Genomic DNA, 19,591 nt, shown 5'->3' on the forward strand with positions numbered 1-19,591 from the left:
GTGATACTAACATTTTTGTCACATGAACTTGCATCGGTAATCAGAATAGTCAACTCTTTTCATTTTTAATATTATTTTGGGAATTGATTCAAATATTTGTCTATGTTATAATTAACACATGTAAAATATGGTAAATATTTATTTTCATAAAGGATTATCTTGTTTTAATAAATTACAACATACACCTTTTTGCTATATTACATCATTCTCATAAATTTGGAATTTTGCTTATACTATGATTTTATGATTTTGAGAATTACAACTTTTGTATATTTTTTACTAAGAAAATTAAAATTCTAATCCATACGAATGTGCATGTATATACAAACAATTGTATATATGTACATTATATATATTTATATGTATAATTTCCATATATATATATATATATATTCCCTTTCGGGGTCGCAGGGGGGCGCTGGTGCCTATTTCAGCTACAATCGGGCGGAAGGCGGGGTACACCCTGGACAAGTCGCCACCTCATCACAGGGCCAACACAGAGAGACAGACAACATTCACACTCACATTCACACACTAGGGCCAATTTAGTGTTGCCAATCAACCTATCCCCAGGTGCATGTCTTTGGAAGTGGGAGGAAGCCGGAGTACCGGGAGGGAACCCACGCAGTCACGGAGAGGACATGCAAACCCCCCACAGAAAGATCCCGAGCCCGGGATTGAACCCTGACAACTCAGGACATTCGTATTGTGAGGCAGACGCACTAACCCCTCTACCACCGTGAAGCCCTCCAATAAAACATATTGAATATAATAACTTTTTCAAAATGCTCTAACTGTATTTTCATCGACTGTCATCCTTATAATATTTTTTTTATCATAATACAGTCATTTTATTTTATTTTTTTTCACATGACAACTTTATTGTCATAAAGCACATACAAAAAAATGACTATTCTTCTAAAGTTTAAAAAAGTTATCATAATTCTACGCCTTTATTCTCCTACTTTAGCTGTTTTTCTTTAGCATGGCCTTAATGCTGCCCGCGATGTGTGTTTTTGTGTGTTTGTGCATGCATCCGGACTTTCTCCGACAAATAATACGCCGCATGACCGAAGGACATTTTCATGATGTATCATTTCTCAGGCGGTACTGTCTCAGGAAAATTCCTATGTTCGATTTCCGGCACTGCCTTTTTTTTTTTATCGATTAAACCCAGATATTAGACAACACTAATGTTATTCATGGCGTCTGGAGTTTAGCTGTCACATGGCCCTAATTACAGTAGAAGCCCTGCAAGAGGAAAGATCTTCAGCCTCAGTTAGAGCGTGAGACTAATTCCCAAACCCTTCAGCCATACATGCCAGCATAAACAAGCGTATATATAAATACATAAAAGCACACAAATATCCAAAGCGTGGCAGCGTATATGCCTGTATGACAGACCACATCAGTCACAGTACGACACTGAGCCAGGCCGGCTGAGGAGGTGGCATGACATTATTCCAACTCATTAGCATCAACCTGGAATATCGGAACATGAGTAGATCTAGTCGGAAGCTTGCTATTAATCTATTTTTACCCAGGTTATACGGCCATAAATGGAGGAAGCCGGTGAATGCCCTGTGGGCACAACAACGAAAATGAGGCTGTGAAATATGGAGAATAAAAGAGTGCGTAACAATATGGGTGACCACTTAAATGCCTACTGAAATGAGATTTTCTTATTTAAACGGGGATTGCAGGTCCATTCTATGTGTCATACTTGATCATTTTGCGATATTGCCATATTTTTGCTGAAAGGATTTAGTAGAGAACATCGACGATAAAGTTCACAACTTTTGGTCGCTAATAAAAAAGCCTTGCCTGTACCGGAAGTCGCAGACGATGACGTCACCCGTGTGAGGGCTCCTCACGTCCTCACATTGTTTATAATGGGAGCCTCCAACAAAAAGAGCTATTCGGACCGAGGATGAAAGATTTGTGGCTGAGGATATTAATAGCGAAGGACTAGAAAAAAATAAATAAATAAATAAAGTAAAAAAAAAGAAGGCGATTGCATTGTGAGCGATTCAGATGTTTTTAGACACATTTACTAGGATAATTCTGGAAGATCCCTTATCTGCTTAATGTTTTAATAGTATTTTAGTGAGATTTTAAAGATTGTAAAAACATACCTCGAGGTCGGACGGCTGCGGTGAACACGCAGTGTCTCAGAGAGAAGCCGAGGAGCCAAGCTCACAGCTGCCTTTTTTGACATGACAGCTGCTGCAGGACGACGAATAATACATTGATGTCTCCGGTAAGATATATATCACAATTTCCACCTTCCAAAAACATGCTGGTTGACATAGAGAAAACATTTTCGCTTGACCACTCCGCTTCACAACAAACAAACACCGGCTGTGTCTCGGTGCTAAAGACAGCTGCAATCCACCGCTTTCCACCAACAGCATTGATCTTTATGGTCTCCATTATTAAATGAACAAATGGCAAAAGATTCAGCAACACAGATGTCCAAAATACTGTGTAATTACGCCATGAACAGAGACGACTTTTAGCCGTGTTTGGTGCAGCGCTAATATTTCCTTACAGTCCGTGAACGTCAAGCATACGCGTCATCATTCCGCGACGTTTTCAACAAGAAACTCACGGGAAATTTAAAATTGCAATTTAGTAAACTAAAAAGGCCGTATTGGCATGTGTCGCAAAGTTAATAGTTCATCATTGATATAGAAACTATCAGACTGCGTGTTCGGTAGTAGTGGGTTTCAGTAGGCCTTTAAATCAGGCACTTTGAAGTCGTTTTTCGGGATATTGTGTGATGGGTAAAATTTTGAGAAAAACTTCGAACTGATTTTTATTGGTTTTAAAGGAGAACATTATCACAATTTCAGAAGGGTTAAAACCAATAAAGATCAGTTCCCAGTGGCTTATTGTACTAATCGATGCACACTCCACGTAAGTCATTTTGAATCCGTCCATGATCGTGTTGTTACACCCTCTGACAACACACCGACGAGGCATGATATCTCCAAGGTACGGAAAACAGTCGAAAAAACGGTAAAAAACAGAGCTGATTTGACTTGGTGTGCCATGTGTTTGAGAAAATGGCGGATTGACTACCTATGTGACGTCACGTTGTCATGTCATCGCTCCATCCATTTTCTACCGCTTATTCCCTTTGGGGGTCGCGGGGGGCGCTGGCGCCTATCTCAGCTACAATCGGGCGGAAGGCAGGGTACACCCTGGACAAGTCGCCACCTCATCGCAGGGCCAACACAGATAGACAGACAACATTCACACTCACATTCACACACTAGGGCCAATTTAGTGTTGCCAATCAACCTATCCCCAGGTGCATGTCTTTGGAAGTGGGAGGTAGCCGGAGTACCCGGAGGGAACCCACGCATTCACGGGGAGAACATGCAAACTCCACACTGAAAGATCCCGAGCCTGGATTTGAACCCAGGACTGCAGGAACTTCGTATTGTGAGGCAGACGCACTAACCCCTCTTCCATCGCTCCGAGTGCGAATAATATAAAGGCGTTTAATTCACCAAAATTCACCCATTTAGAGTTCGGAAATCGGTTAAAAAAATACATGGTCTTTTTTCTGCAACATCAAGGTATATATTGACACTTACATAGGTCTGGTGATAGGGAAGATTATCACAATTTCAAAAGGGTTAAAAACAATGCAAATCAGTTCCCAGTGGCTTGTTTTATTTTTCGAAGTTTTTTTCAAAATTTTACACCCTAAAAAGCTTTAAAGTTCTTGATTTTCGCTGTTTGCGATGCGACTCTCCATTTCCCTGTGACGTCATACAGTGCTGCCAATACAAACAACATGGCGGTTACCACAGCAAGATATAGCAACATTAGCTTGGATTCAGACTCGGATTTCAGCGGCTTAAGCGATTCAACAGATTACGCATGTATTGAAACAGATGGTCGGAGTATGGAGGCAGATAGCGAAAACGAAATTGAAGAAGAAATTGAAGCTATTCAGCGAATAGCTATTGACGCTATTCGGCCATAGCATGGGTGTACCTAATGAAGTGGCCCATAGCATGACTGCCTTATTAGCATCACCGGTAAAATTTGCAGACCAAACGATCAGGACTTTCGCATCTTGTGACACTGGAGCAACTTAAATCCGTCGATTGGTGTTTGTTTCACATTAAATGTGGGTATCTAGTTTCAAATGTACATACAGCTAGCGTAAATAGCATGTTAGCATCGATTAGCGTAGCATGTTAGCATCGATTAGTTGGCAGTCATGCTGCGACCAAATTTGTCTGATCAGCACATAAGTCAACAACATCAACAAATCTCACCTTTGTGATTTCGTTGACTTAATCGTTGCAAATGCATCTGCAGCTAATCCATACATCTCTGTGCCATGTCTGACTTAGCACCGCCGGTAAAATGTGCAAACAGTCTGGCAAATTCAATGGAGGTCTGGCGGCAGATTTCTTGCCAGTGGTGCAACTTGAATCCCTCCCTGTTAGTGTTGTTACACCCTCCGACAACACACCGACGAGGCATGATGTCTCCAAGGTTCCAAAAATTAGTCGAAAAAACGGAAAATAACAGAGCTGAGACCCGGTGTTTGTAATGTTAAAATGGCGGGTGTATTACCTCGGTGACGTCACGTTCTGACGTCATCGCCACAGACCGATAAACAGAAAGACGTTTAATTTGCCAAAATTCACCCATTTAGAGTTCGGAAATCGGTTAAAAAAATACATGGTCTTTTTTCTGCAACATCAAGGTATATATTGACGCTTGCATAGGTTTGGTGATTATGTTCCCCTTGATCCCTTCAGAAACTGTGATAATGTTCCCCTTTAAACATCCACAAAAAATATTTGGGAATGTCTGGCGGGCCAGATTGAAAAACTTGACGGGCTGCATGAGGCCCCCAGGTCTTAATTTGCCCAGATGTGATTTATACAGACAATTTTGTAAAGTAACCCGATGATCAAACATTGATAACCGTACCCTTTCTGTAAAATGTTACCAAAACTGAACATGACGAACCAAGAACACCCCCCATCTCTTGCATTTATCCCGTCTACAAAAGCTTGTTGTTGTTTTTTTTTGGGGGGGGGGGGGTTCTGTTTTTTTCCCCCGTTGCTTGACCTCGACAGCGAGGAGAGAGAACCACAAGGTGTCAGAGCGTCTGCACACTCTCTCCTCCACATGCTCTCACATGCTGCCTCACCGCGCGTCCACATCGCTTCCGCCCTGCCTCCCATTTTCCCGCTTGTTATTCTGCCCGCTTTCTCCTCCGTCCGGGCGTCACGATGTCCACGTGAGGTGCGCGGCGGCGACTTGTGGCGGATTCGAGACAAAAGCGGGGGCACATGCTCGATGAGGAGGTGAAGGAGAAGAAGAAGAAAAAGAAGAAAAGGAGGAGGCTGCTTCGACGCGCTCACAGGCTGCCGCTGTTGTTTCTTCCCCTGTGAGTGCCTTCGTCCTGAGCAGAGCAACAGCATGGATCTCTCCTTCATGGCCGCGCAGGTGAGTGTCGTCTTTAAGAGCGTCGCAACTTTTTCCTTAAAATATATATATTTTTTAGCTATTGAGACAATTGTAGCTCCTTTTTAATTGACAAACTTCAACACAGTTGTTTGTAACGACGACACCCCCATAATGGTGGCAAAAAGTTGCGTTTTTTTATTGTTGTGTTGGCCTATGTGTATGGAAGTAGAATTGTCTAACATCAACATATATATATATATATATATATATATATATATATATATATATATATATATCCATCTTCTTCCGCTTATTTGAGGTCGGGTTGCGGGGGCAACAGCCTAAGCAGGTAAACCCAGACTTCCCTCTCCCCAGCCACTTCGTCTAGCTCTTCCCGGGGGATCCCGAGGCGTTCCCAGGCCAGCCGGGAGACATAGTCTTCCCAACGTGTCCTGGGTCTTCCCCGTGGCCTCCTACCGGTTGGACGTGCCCATAACACCTCCCTAGGGAGGGGTTCGGGTGGCATCCTGACCAGATGCCCGAACCACCTCATCTGGCTCCTCTCGATGTATATATATATATATATATATATATATATATATATATATATATATATACATATTTATATATATATATATATATATATATATATATATATACATCCATCCATCCATTTCCTACCGCTTATTCCCTTTCGGGGTCGCGGGTGGCGCTGGCGCCTATCTCAGCTACAATCGGGCGGAAGGCGGGGTGCACCCTGGACAAGTCGCCACCTCATCGCAGGGCCAACACAGATAGACAGACAACATTCACGCTCACATTCACGCACTAGGGCCAATTTAGTGTTGCCAATCAACCTATCCCCAGGTGCATGTATGTATATATATATATATATATATATATATATATATCGTATTTCCTTGAATTGCCGCCGGGGCGCTAATTAATTTAAAACCTCTTCTCACTCCGGCACTTACCAAAGGTATGCAGTAAAAATTTGAGTGTGATGCAAGCTTGGACCTTAAATAGCTCTTAATCTTCTTCCCTTTATGCGATTTCAAATTACCGGTATTGAAATCAGCCTCCTCCATTTTGAAAATCATGACAGGAAAACTGTCACTCGTGACGTCACGAGTTTGACCAGGCGGTAATACTAAGCATGCGCTAATTATTTTGCAAAGCGAGTTTGATCCGGCAGTAATTCAAGGCAGGTGTATACTATATGCCCTGCAGCAATTGAAGGAAATACGGTATATATATATATTAATACATATTAATACATATTGCATTGTGGTGAAGAAGGAGCTGAGCCGGAAGGCAAAGCTCTCAATTTACAGGTTGATCTACGTTCCCATCTTCCCTTATGGTCATGAGCTTTGGGTCATGACCGAAACGACAAGATCACGGGTACAAGCGGCCGAAATTAGTTTCCTCCGCCGTGTGGCGGGGCTCTCCCTTAGAGATAGGGTGAGAAGGTCTGCCATCCGAGAGCAGCTCAGAGTAAAGCCGCTGCTCCTCCACATCGAGAGGAGCCAGATGAGGTGGCTCGGGCATCTGGTCAGGATGCCACCGTAACGTGTTTAGGGCACGTCCAACTGGTAGGAGGCCACGGGGAAGACCCAGGACACGTTGGGAAGACTATGTCTCCCGGCTGGCCTGGGAACGCCTCGGGATCCCCCGGGAAGAGCTGGACGAAGTGGCTGGGGAGAGGGAAGTCTGGGCTTCTCTGCTTAGGCTGCTGCCCCCTCGACCCGACCTCGGATAAGCGGAAGAAGATGGATGGATGAATGCCTATACTAATAAATATACTTAAACAAATATGATATCCATCCATCCATCCATCCATTTACTACCGCTTGTCCCTTTCTGCGTCTGGAGGGGGGAACGGGGGGGTCAGGAGCCTATCTCAGCTGTATTTGGGGGAAGGCGGAGTACACCCTGGACAAGTTGCCATCTCATCACAGGGCCAACACAGAATAGACAACATTCACACACTAGGGCCAATTTAGTGTTGCCAATCAACTTATCCCCAGGTGCATGTCTTTGGAGGTGGGAGGAAGCTGGAGTACCTGGAGGGAACCCACGCAGTCAGGGGGAGAACATGCAAACTCCACACAGAAAGATCCCGAGCCCAAGATTGAACCCAGGACTGCTCAGGACCTTCGTATTGTGAGGCAGATGCACTAACCCCTGTACCACCGTGCTGCCTAATATTAACTTGTTTGTAGATTATGTAAGTGCCACCTCATCACAGGGCCAACTAGGGCTGGCCGATTTATCGAATACACTCGATATATCGCGGGTTTGTCTCTGTGCGATATAGAAAATTACTATATCATGACATTTGATTTAGGGCTGAGCGATATTGCCTTTTTTTAATATCTCAATATTTTTCCGTGGCCTTAAATTAACACTTGATACATACGATCACAGGGCAGCACGGTGGTAGAGGGGTCGGTGCGTCTGCCTCACAATACGAAGGTCCTGATTAGTCCTGGGTTCAATCCCGGGCTCGGGCTATTTCTGTGTGGAGTTTGCATGTTCTCTCCGTGACTGCGAGGGTTCCCTCCGGGTACTCCAGCTTTCTCCCACTTCCAAAAACATGCACCTGGGGATAGGTTGATTGTCAACACTAAATTGGCCCTAGTGTGTGAATGTGAGTGTGAATGTTGTCTGTCTATCTGTGTTGGCCCTGCGATGAGGTGGCGACTTGTCCAGGGTGTACGCCGCCTTCCGCCCAATTGTAGCAGAGATAGGCACCAGCGCCCCCCGCGACCCCAAAGGGAATAAGCGGTAGAAAATGGATGGATGGATAAAACATTCTTGTTCAAACTTCATTAATATATGCTCATTTTAAACTTTCATGCTGAGAAGGAAATCTCAACTAAGTCAATTGACCAAAACTGTATTTATTAAACAGTTATTAAGCAGTGGCACAAACATTTATGTCATTTCCAAAACAGAAAGTGCAAGGTTGTCAGAGACATTTTAAGTGTCAAATAAAAATTAGCTGCAGAATAGGAAATCAAATAGTGTTCATCCTTCGCTATGTGGTAGGTTACTACGGACATTATTAAATTCTGTTGTTGACTATTTTTTTCATACGGTGTTGGTATGGAAATGTTTGCCTCTGCATTTTGATGGTGTGGGCATGTGGCACCGAACGGAGATGTTGACATGCGGAGTAACCCCTCTTCATTTTCTGGCAGGTGAATTTTCAAATGATGCTACGTATTAGCAGTAATGCTATTTTTTGTAGCAAGGCTGTTGCCCCACATTTGACAAATAACAGTTGTCTGTTTGAAATATTCCCACTTGAAGCCAAACCACCGCCAGACGATGGACCCCCTGCTGTTTTTCTTGGGAATTAATTCTTCCTTTATTCGCACCTTCTTTCTCTCGTATTACCACTCGCACGGCTCTGTTAGTATCACAGCTAATGTTACCCCTGCTGCTACCTCTCTGCTACGCGAGGGCGTATACGTATGTGACGTATGACGTGACAGTATGTGACGTATGTAAGAAGGTGCGCTTGCTGTCTGTGCGAAGGAAAGACAGGAAAGAGCGAGAAGAGCCTGTAACGTAATGGACGCAGCTAAAAGCAACTGCGTGAGAACTTGTACTCGAATATCACGATATAGTAATTTTATATAGCGCACAGAGACAAACCCGCGATATATCGTGTGTATCGATATATCGCCCGGCCCTAATTCGAGTATACATTCTCACACAGTTGCTTTTAGCTGCAGGCATTACACTACAGGCTCTTCCCACTCTCCTTCTCACAGAGACATAAAACAAGCGCACCTTCTTACATATGTCACATAAGTTTACGCCCTCGCGGAGCACAGAGGTAGCGGCATGGGTAACGTTAGCTGTGATGCTAGCGGTAATACGAGGGAAAGAAGGTGCAAATCTGGTAACAAGTGAAGGAAGAAGAATTAATTCCCAAGAAAAACAGCAGGGGGTCCATCGTTTGGCGGTGGTTTGGCTTCAAGCAGGAATATGTCGAACAGACTACCGTAATTTGTCAAGTGTGGGGCAAAAGCGTTGTTACAAAAAGGAGCACCACTGCTAATGTGTAGCATCATTTGAAAAGTCACCCGCTAGAAGATGAAAAGTGCTTGAAACTCCGCATGTCAACATCTCTGGCCGGTGCCACACCAACAAAATGCAGAGGCAACCATTTCCACATCAACACCGTATGAAGAAAATAGTCCACAACAGAAGGAGATAACGTCTGCAGTAACTACCACATAGCGAAGGACATACATTATTTGATTTCCCGTTTTGCAGCTAATTTTTTTTGACAGTTATTGAAATATCGCGTGAGACATCATGCGTAAAAGTACACTTCATTTGTTTTAAACTATTATAGTGGCGTTCTGTACAAAAAGTGAACTTTAATTTTGATATGTCATCTTGGTGACATCATGCACAAAAGTGCACTAATAGCTTGTTTTAAAATGTCTCTGACAATCTTGCACTTTCTGTTTTGAAATGACATGAATGTTTGTGCCACTGCTTAATAACAGTTTAATATATACTGTTTTGGTAAACTGACTTAGTTGTGATTTCCCTCTCTGCATGAAAGTTTAAAATGAGCATTTTTTAATGCAGTATGAAGAAGAATGTTTTAATGTAGACACATAGAATCACCGTACTGCTGTGATTGTATGCATCAAGTGTTCATTCAGGGCTAAGGCAAAATATTGATATATTAATAAGACGCCATATCGCCCAGCCCTAGGTGAAACTAACATACTGAATGACATAAGCTCATAACATGCAACTCAGTATATTTCAAGACTTCTTTTGATATATTTTCGATGAATATGGCTTACAGCCTATGAAACCATCGAATTTAAAATCTCAGAAAATTTGGGGTTTTCAAAAACTGCAAACCCTGATCGAATTTCTAACAAAAAACCTTGACATTCAGAAATCGGCGAGAACCTATGCAAAATTAGGACCAAAACACCACCATTACATGTGAAGTAGACCACAAGGAATTGTTTTAAATGTAGAAAATTAAATTGATCTTTGATTTGATATTGGAGAGCCGGTGGCATTAGCAATGTGGAATGACAACGCAATGCTAAGAAATGTTTGCATTCTGTTTTCACTTGTTTCAAAAAGTCAACTCAAAAGAGACTTCATACTGTAGAGAATGCGTCTGACAGACTGTTGACCAGTGCAACCGGAACAGTCCACATTAACCCCATTCTATCATGTCTTCATTGGCTTTCTGTCAAATTTTGCATTGAGTTTAAGTTTTTCGTCCTGCTTTCCGTGTTTTGCATAGTAAAGCGCTTCAGTATGTCGCTGATTTGTTGTGGCCCTATACTTCAGGGCAGGAAAAAGCAGGAAATGGTTTTGATTCTGAATGTTTAAATGTTTCTGAAAATGTGTTTTATTCTGGTTAATACAGAAATTGTGTGTGCTTGTCAAGATAATAGCAGACAGACATCTAATCTGATATACTGCTCTGTTTAAAGACACAATCAGATAAAAATACTGAATCTTCTGTCATGGCTCTCATGTGCAAATGTATCAAAGGGAGTCGATCTCGGTTTTTTCTTGTGTTGCTTGTCTGTACAAACAACACAGAGAGAGAACGAAGGGAATGAATCAACCTAGGCCTGGGCGATATCGCCTGAAAATAAAATCTTCGATTGTTTCACAAAAAAATTGACTCACAATTGTTTTCCCTATTTTTTAAGAAACCATTGAATGCAAATGACAGAAATAATTCAAAACAAGTAAATTGTAATGACACTGTCTGTACTTTTTAATTGAAATATGTTCAAAGAACTAAATTAAAAGCTTCCTCTGTGAGGTAATACTTCTGTCTTGAATAAAATACTTTGGTAATCAAAAATGTATCAATTGCAAACTGTGTCCTAATAAATTATAATCTCCAACATTTGGATTAATAAAGTGCAAACATAAAAATTCCGTCTTGAATAAAATTCTTCTGTAAACAAAAATGTTGCATTGCACATTCCATGCAAATATGAAAATCCAAAAAATCAACATACCAAAAGTCAATAAATAGAAATACATAATCAATTCAATAGAATACAAACTTAAAAATTATGTTTTGAATACCGTTTTTCTGTAAATAAAAATGTAGTATTACACATTGTATGCAAATAAATAATCAAGTAAAACATTGAGATGGCTCTGTAGTTATAGTAAGTGGATAAGGGCAGGATTTTTCATTGTACAGGTATGTACACCACATCTTGGCGGTGTGCAGAGCGACTGCTTTAGTGATGGCTCTGTGCACTGTGCTCCTTTTTCATCATACAGGGTGCCTTGTGTAACTGATTCCACCATAGTAAGATGTTTTTTTCAGCGAGAATGTGTTGTTGTTGCGGTTTTGTTTGCCTCGTCAAGAGTTACATTTACCCCACTGGGATGGTTGCTTAGTTTAGAGTTGATGGAATAAGTTTGTTGTGCTGCTGCCTTTTTTTAAACAAACTTTGCAGCGTGCAGACATTTTCTTTTACGCCTGTAGCCGCAAATATAAATCACTGGCGACACTTTTCTTTTCTTTGGATTGAACGTCTCGCTTTTGTTAGCGTTTGTATTAGCTATGACGGAGTTAAAGTCCCACTGATAGTCACACACACGCTAGTTGTGTTGAAATTACCCTCTGCATTTTACCCATGCCCTTGTTCCACCCTCTGGGAGGTGAAGGGAGCAGTGAGCAGCAGTGGTGGCCACGTTCGGGAATAATTTTGGTGATTTAACCCCGAATTCTAACTCTTGATGTTGAGTGCCAAGCAAGGAGGTAATGGGTCCCATTTTTATAGTTTTTGGTATGAGTCTTTCGGGTTTGAAAGCAAGACCTACCGATCTCAGGGCGGACACTCTAACCACAAGGCCACTGTGCAGTAAAGTGGCGGGCGGAGGCTACAGAATCTTATGGGGGCAAAACCTGTGCCAAACCAAGAGGAGCAAAAACATAAATTTTTATTATTTCTTAGTCGACTGCAACAAAAAAAAAAAAGTAATTTATCGATTACATCGAGTTATTGCCCGGTTCTAAATCAACCCCTCTATTTCTGGTATAAAAAGCCGTAAATGTGGCAAGATGCCACACCAGACATTGTCATGCATCTTGTGATTGAGTTGGATTCTGCGTGCAATGCTCAATGGAGAGATGCTAAATCTTTCATTAAGGCTTCGATGTGCAAATATTTATAAATTGCTTCCAATAGTAGCCTGCCGCATCCTTATTTTTCAGAGTAGCCCCTTTCACACAACCTGCAAATGCTGGCATTATTTTCTGCCTGTTGTTCTGTGTGAACAACATTGACACAGAAATAGGGTAATAGAGTCCACTCGGCGACTTCCCCCCTAATGAGGTAGTGTGAGTGCCTGTGTAAAAGGGCTTTCTTAAACAGGGTTGTTGGGTTTTTAATTATTAATTAATTAGCGTTGTGATGCATGGACTTGGTTCGGTGCAGATGGCACAAGTGGTGAATCTTCCATTACGACTCCGATGTTGCGATTTTGCAGGATCTCTGTCTAAAAGAGGCTGTTATCTCCGCAAGCAATTGCCAAATTGCCAAAACAAGCAGTGAAACAAGAGCTCCCAATTGTTTCAAAAAGGGGAACCCCGCCTCCTTCTAAATGGAAATGCATTGAATCATGCCCTCCTTTTTCTCTCTCTGTTTAATATGACGTGAGCGATAGTGTTCCACAGCTCCCCGTGTGACGTGCGACTCCTCCCCTTCTCTAATTGTGCAAACTTTCCGTGAGTGAAATATCAGAAGAGCTAAATTATTTAACCCGCGCAGGCAAAAAAACATGTCACCGAGTCGTCGGTGCTTTTGAAAAACCAAGAATAGCAGCAGGGGCGGTCGGTCTCAGAAGGAGAATTACTGAGGAGGGAAATTTGATAATCATATTCATAACTGAAGGATGGTTGAGCATCATTGTGTGAAGTCGCTCTGCCAACAGCCGCAGGTCGCTACCTTCTTCATCAGAGACACACACGCATGCACACACAAGAGACTGTTGGCGCCTCAGGAGTGTGTTGGCTTTGGAACACTTGGAAGCAATTATGGGGTGTAAAAAATGGCACCGGGCCACTAATTAAATAGGATAAAATTGCTTCAAGAATAAAATATTTAATAATATTTTTGAATGAAAGAGTTGGGGCTATGGATTCATGTCAGCGGTCTGAATTGAAACTTACCAGGAAACACACTACGGTAACACGCTAAAAAATAAAAACTTTAATGGAAAAAAAAAAGAATCTGTGATCAAACCCTATGTCAGACCTGGGCAAATTAAAGGGGAACATTATCACAATTTCAGAAGGGTTAAAACCAATACAAATCAGTTCCCAGTGGCTTATTTTATTTTTCAAAGTTTTTTTCAAAATTTTACCCATCATGGAATATTTCGAAAAAAGGCTTTAAAGCGCCTGATTTTCGCTATCTGTAAATCCAGCCGTCCATTTGCCTGTGACATCACTGCGTGACGCCAATACAAACATGGCAGATGGAACAGAAAGGAATAGCGACATTAGCACGGATTCAGACTCGGATTTCAGTGGCTTAAGCGATTCAACAGATTACGCATGTATTGAAACGGATGGTTGGAGTGTGGAGGCAGATAGCAAAAACAAAATTGAACAAGAAACTGAAGCTATTAAGCCATATCACGACGGACAAAGGCAACGCGGACGAATTCGGCGATCGCCTTCAAACCAGCGATTGCATCTTTTGACCACTGGAGCAACTTAAATCCGTCGATTGGTAAGTGTTTGTTTGGCAGTAAATGTGGGTGAAGGTAAGGCTGGATGCAAATATAGCTACAAATGTACATACAGCTAGCCTAAATAGCATGTTAGCATCGATTAGCTGGCAGTCATGCCGTGACCAAATATGTCTAATTAGCACATAAGTCAATAACATCAACAAAACTCACATTTGTGATTTTGTTGACTTTATCGTTGGAAATGCATCTGCTTTGAGTGTCGCAGGATATCCACACATCTCTGTGCCATCTCTGTCGTAGCATCGCTATCGTCGGTAAAATGTGCAGAACAAACGAGGGACTTTCGCATCTTTGGACCACTGGTGCAACTTGACTCCGTCGATTGGTATGTGTTTGTTTGGCATTAAATGTGGGCTGAGGGAAAGGCTGGATGCAAATATAGATACAAATGAGGCATATTGATGCAATATGTACATACAGCTTGCCTAAATAGCATGTTAGCATTAATTAGCATGCCGTGCTAATCGATGCACACTCCACTTAAGTCAACTTGAATCCGTCCCTGACCGTGTTGTTACACCCTCCGACAACACACCGACGAGGCATGATTTCTCCCAGGTACGGAAAACAGTCGAAAAAACAGAAAATAACAGAGCTGATTTGACTTGGTGTGTGTAATAAGATTGAGAAAATGGCGGATTGCTTCCTGTTGTAATGTCACGGGTGAAAGGTCATCGCTCCGACAGCGAACAATTGAAAGGCGTTTAAAACGCCAAATTAACCCTTTTAGAGTTCGGAAATCGGTTAAAAACCCATATGGTCTTTTTTCTGCAACATCAAGGTATATATTGACGCTTACATAGGTCTGGTGATAATGTTCCCCTTTAAGGCCCGGGGGCCTGTTAAGCTTTTCAATCCGGCCCGCCAGACATTCCCTGCTATGTTGGAATTCTTTTTAATATTGATAATGTTATTGATATTGTTAATTTTTTTTGTTTGACTACTTTTGGATTGTTTTGTGTCATGTTTGTGTGTCCTCACAATTGCTCTGTTGATAGTTATTTTGAATGTTGTTTGGCCAGGGGCTTTAGTTTTTGTTTTGGAATTGTATTATAAAGTATGTTTGAAGACCAGTCATAGACAATTTAGAGTGAAAAGCAACTTTTATTTTTACTCGAATACAAATCATTCTAACTGGGATTGTTTCCCTGGCTTCGAGACACTCCCGAAGGACAGTGCAGCGAAGACACAACAAACTCCCTTCTTGTCTCTCATGAACACGCCCTTGTTGTTGTTGACTTTGGACTAGCGACTGCACAACATCAAGGCCCCGGAACGGAGACACACTGCAGGCTTACACTCAAACATGCATCCACAAAAATAGACGCCACACTAGGGCTGAAAATAGAAAATGACTATTTTGTGATATTCGAGTATACGTTCTCACTCAGTTGCTCTTAGCTGCAGGCATTACACTACAGGCTCTTCCCACTCCTTCTTGTGTCTCCTTCTCACAGACAGCAAGCGCACAAACTTACACACATCACAAACTGTCACATCATACTGCCTCACAGAGCAGAGAGGTAGCAGTCTGGGTAACGTTAGTTGTGATGCTAGCGAAGCCGTGCGAGTGGTAATACAAGAGAAAGAAGGTGCGAATGGAGGAAAAAATCATTCCCAATAAAAACAGCAGGGGGTCCATTGTCTGGCGGTGGTTTGGCTTTAAGCGGGAACATGTCGAATAGACAACTTTAATTTGTCAAGTGTGGGGCACAAGCGTTGCTACAAAAAGTAGCATTACTGCTAACATGTAGCATCATTTGAAAAGTCACTTGCTAATAAATTTGTAAATACAGTTTTGGTCAATTGACTTAGTTGTGATTTCCTTCTCTGCATCAAAGTTTAAAATGAGCATATATTAATGCAGTATGAACAAGAATGTTTTAATGTAGACATATAGAATCATACTGCTGTGATTATATGTAGCAAGTGTTAATTCAAGGCTAACGCAAAATATCGAGATATATATCGTGTATCGGGATATGGCCTAAATATATTGAGATATCAAAAAAAGGCCATATCGCCCAGCCCTACGCCACACACATACATAACCCCCCTCTTTCGATCTTTAAGATGGAAACTGTAGCTGCCATTATGATGTGCAGTAATGTTTTCAAATGACCGTAAGTCTTGAACTGTACAAAGTATGTCAATGGTTGGAATATGTGCTTTTACATGATATACTAGTTACTACGGTATTGTATGTCACAGCAGCTCAGACAAGGCACCAAGCAGTGTGGGTGGAGAGCGTTTCCACAGAGTGTTTCCAGAGAGGCCAACCTGGGTGTCAGGGACGGACGCGGAAGGAGATTTTTACAACAAAGTTCTAAAGCTTAGTGATATATCAGCTATATCAGATTGTAGGTGGATTTATTTTTTACCCTTCGCGTTCATATTTCGCTATTTGTTGCATTTTTGTTGCGTTTCGCTTGATTGTAAAATATGTCGATCAAGAGGGGGTGTGACATTCATATGTTGTCAATATTCAGTGTTTTATTGTTCATAGTTAATATTGTAAATCACACATTCTTTATTTTCAAGTACATTCAGGGTTTCCCATGAAATTAAAAAATTAAAAATTCCATTCTGTTTTTTAAGGCGGTCTGTCATAATGTTTTTAACATTCAATAAGGTAAGGTTTTGTACTAGTGTTCCTAAAAATCAGATATACCGGCCCCCAGACACATGTGTTTCTCAAAAATTGGCCCCTCGAGGCCAAATAATTGCCCAGTCCTGCCCAATATTAACTATAGGATCAACATTTTAAGGATAGACATGAAAATAATTATTTGATTTTTAAGAATTCTACCAAACGGGTGGAACTGAGTGTTGATTATTTCCTCTGGGCAGTAATGTGCTGAATACGACACCGTTTGGGGAAACAGGAGCTCAGAACTTTAGCCCATTCCATTAAAACATTTATTTAAAAATAACATTTTCCCAGTTTTAAAGGGTATTTGCACTTTTTTTTAATTTTTAATTTTGCCTATCATTCACAATCCTTATGAGAGATAGGAAGACAAAAGTTTTGGGGGTTTTCTGCATTCTAATTTGTAGTTTTCGGCAAATTTTAGGTGGCTAGCAACGCAGCTAATGGGAACAGTCCATTTAGCCTCTAAAACCACTTTAACAATTCATCCAAAAACTGCCAACAATACTTCATTTACATTCCGTAACCTGTATAATAACCAAGCTGTAGTGACATTGTTATTGTACGAGCGAACACACTGTTTTTCAATTGTAGTGACACATCGCCTTCCCACGGCATGCTACGGCTTTTGCAAAAGTAAGCTAACTTCCGCGTCTGACAGCTGAATAGCTTTTGAGTTTGTAATGCACAACACAACACCATAGGACACTAATCTGTACTGACTGAAAAACATGAACAATCATATTGTAGTATCTGTAAAGTATTAGACCACATTTAATGTTGTTGTTTGTACACACTATAGTTGTAATAACGAGTATATTCAAGTTTATAAAGATACTGTAAGGTTGTGAATCCTTGTGTCCAAAAATAGTTGTTCTTGTTGTCTGCTACCAAAGTCTGACATGATTAGAACACACTCGCAATATGTTTGATGACTTGTGATTGTATGCTTGAGTGTATGTATGCATGTATGTATATGTGCTTGTGTATGTACAGTATGTATATATGTTTGTATTGTGAATGTGGATGTATGTACAGCAATGTATTTTCTGAGCCTCAAGTCAACCCAGTGGGGACTTTGACTCATTAGACCTATGCCGTCATTTTGTGTCTGACAGATTATAGAATCTGCCAGAGCTGCCCTCCACCTTGGGAAGGAAGAGTTAGCCTTTGAGGAACATCAAATGAGCAGCAGGGACAGAAACCGTGACCATTAGTTGAGTATATTGTGACAGGGCATAAGGTTTATTAGTACTGTATATACTCCAGAGAAAACAACAACTCATCCCTCAAGACAAGAAAATAGAGGTAAAGCATAGCACTTCAAGATGTGACAATAATTAGGGCCAGTTTGGTCACATTTGTCTTTTTTGTTGCAAAGGCTCTGTAGTACAAGTCCACAAACACTCGATAAAGAAGGACACTAGTGTTTTGCAGTATTTTTTGCACTGCATTGTTAGCTGTAGGCATTTTGTTCATCCACACAAACTATGGTTGATCAAGTCTATATTTCTCTTGTACCTAAAATGGTGTTTCACATACCGTATTTTTCAGACTATAAGTCGCAGTTTTTTTCATAGTTTTGCCGGGGGTGCAACTTACACTCAGGAGCGATTTATCTGTGAAATTATTAACACATTACCGTAAAATATCAAATAATATTATTTAGCTCATTCACGTAAGTGACTACACGTATAACATTTCATCAGATTTATCAATTAGGAGTGACAGATTGTTTGGTAAACATATAGCATGTTTTATATGTTATAGTTATTTGAATGACTCTTACCATAATATGTTACGTTAACATACTGTATCAGGCTTGTCTCAGTTGGTTATTTATGTGTCATATAACGCAGTGGTTCTCAAATGGGGGTACACGTACCCCTGGGGGTACTTGAAGGTATGCCAAGGGGTACGTGAGATTTTTTTTAAATATTCTAAAAATAGCAACAATTCGAAAATCCTTTATAAATATATTTAGTGAATAATACTTCAACAAAATATGAATGTAAGTTCATAAACTGTGAAAAGAAATGCAACAACGCAATATTCAGTGTTGACAGCTGGATTTTTTGTGGACATGTTCCATAAATGTTGATGTTAAAGATTTCTTTTTTTGTGAAGAAATGTTCATGAAACCAGATGGATCTCTGTTATAATCCCTAAAGAGGGCACTTTAAGTTACTTCTATGTGTATAAATCTTTATTTATAATTGAATCATTTGTTTATTTTTCTAGAAGTTTTTAGTTATTTTTATGTTTTTTTCCAAATAGTTGCAGAAAGACCACTACAAATGAGCAAAATTTTGCACTGTTTTACAATTTAATAAATCAGAAACTGATGACATAGTGCTGCATTTTCGGGCGGTATTGCTCGGTTGCTGAAGTGGCCGTGCCAGCAACTTGAGGGTTCCAGGTTCGATCCCCGCTTCCGCTATCCTAGTCACTGCCGTTGTGTCTTTGGGCAAGACACTTTAGCCACCTGCTCCCAGTGGTTTAAATATAACTTAGATATTGGGTTTCACAATGTATAGCGCTTTGAGTCACTAGAGAAAAAGCGCTATATAAATATAATTCACTTCACACTTCACTTATTTTACTTCCTTATCTCTTTTTTTCAACCAAAAATGCTTTGCTCTGATTAGGGGGTACTTGAATTAAAAAAATGTGCACAGGGGGTACATCACTGAA

General features: G+C 40.9%; 1 protein-coding gene across 1 annotated transcript in view; it reads left to right on the forward strand.

The window, feature by feature from the left end:
• Nucleotides 1-5,159: 5,159 nt before the first annotated feature.
• The window catches only part of LOC133550034 (uncharacterized protein C14orf132), a 115,107-nt gene continuing 100,675 nt past the window's right edge, over nucleotides 5,160-19,591 (forward strand). The window contains 2 exon segments of the mRNA XM_061896031.1: nucleotides 5,160-5,408; nucleotides 5,410-5,487. Coding sequence (XP_061752015.1) covers nucleotides 5,331-5,408; nucleotides 5,410-5,487 — 156 coding nt within the window. The 5' untranslated portion in view covers nucleotides 5,160-5,330.

The sequence above is a fragment of the Nerophis ophidion genome, linkage group LG03 (assembly GCF_033978795.1).
Source record: "Nerophis ophidion isolate RoL-2023_Sa linkage group LG03, RoL_Noph_v1.0, whole genome shotgun sequence".
NCBI classification, from domain to species: Eukaryota; Metazoa; Chordata; class Actinopteri; order Syngnathiformes; family Syngnathidae; genus Nerophis; species Nerophis ophidion.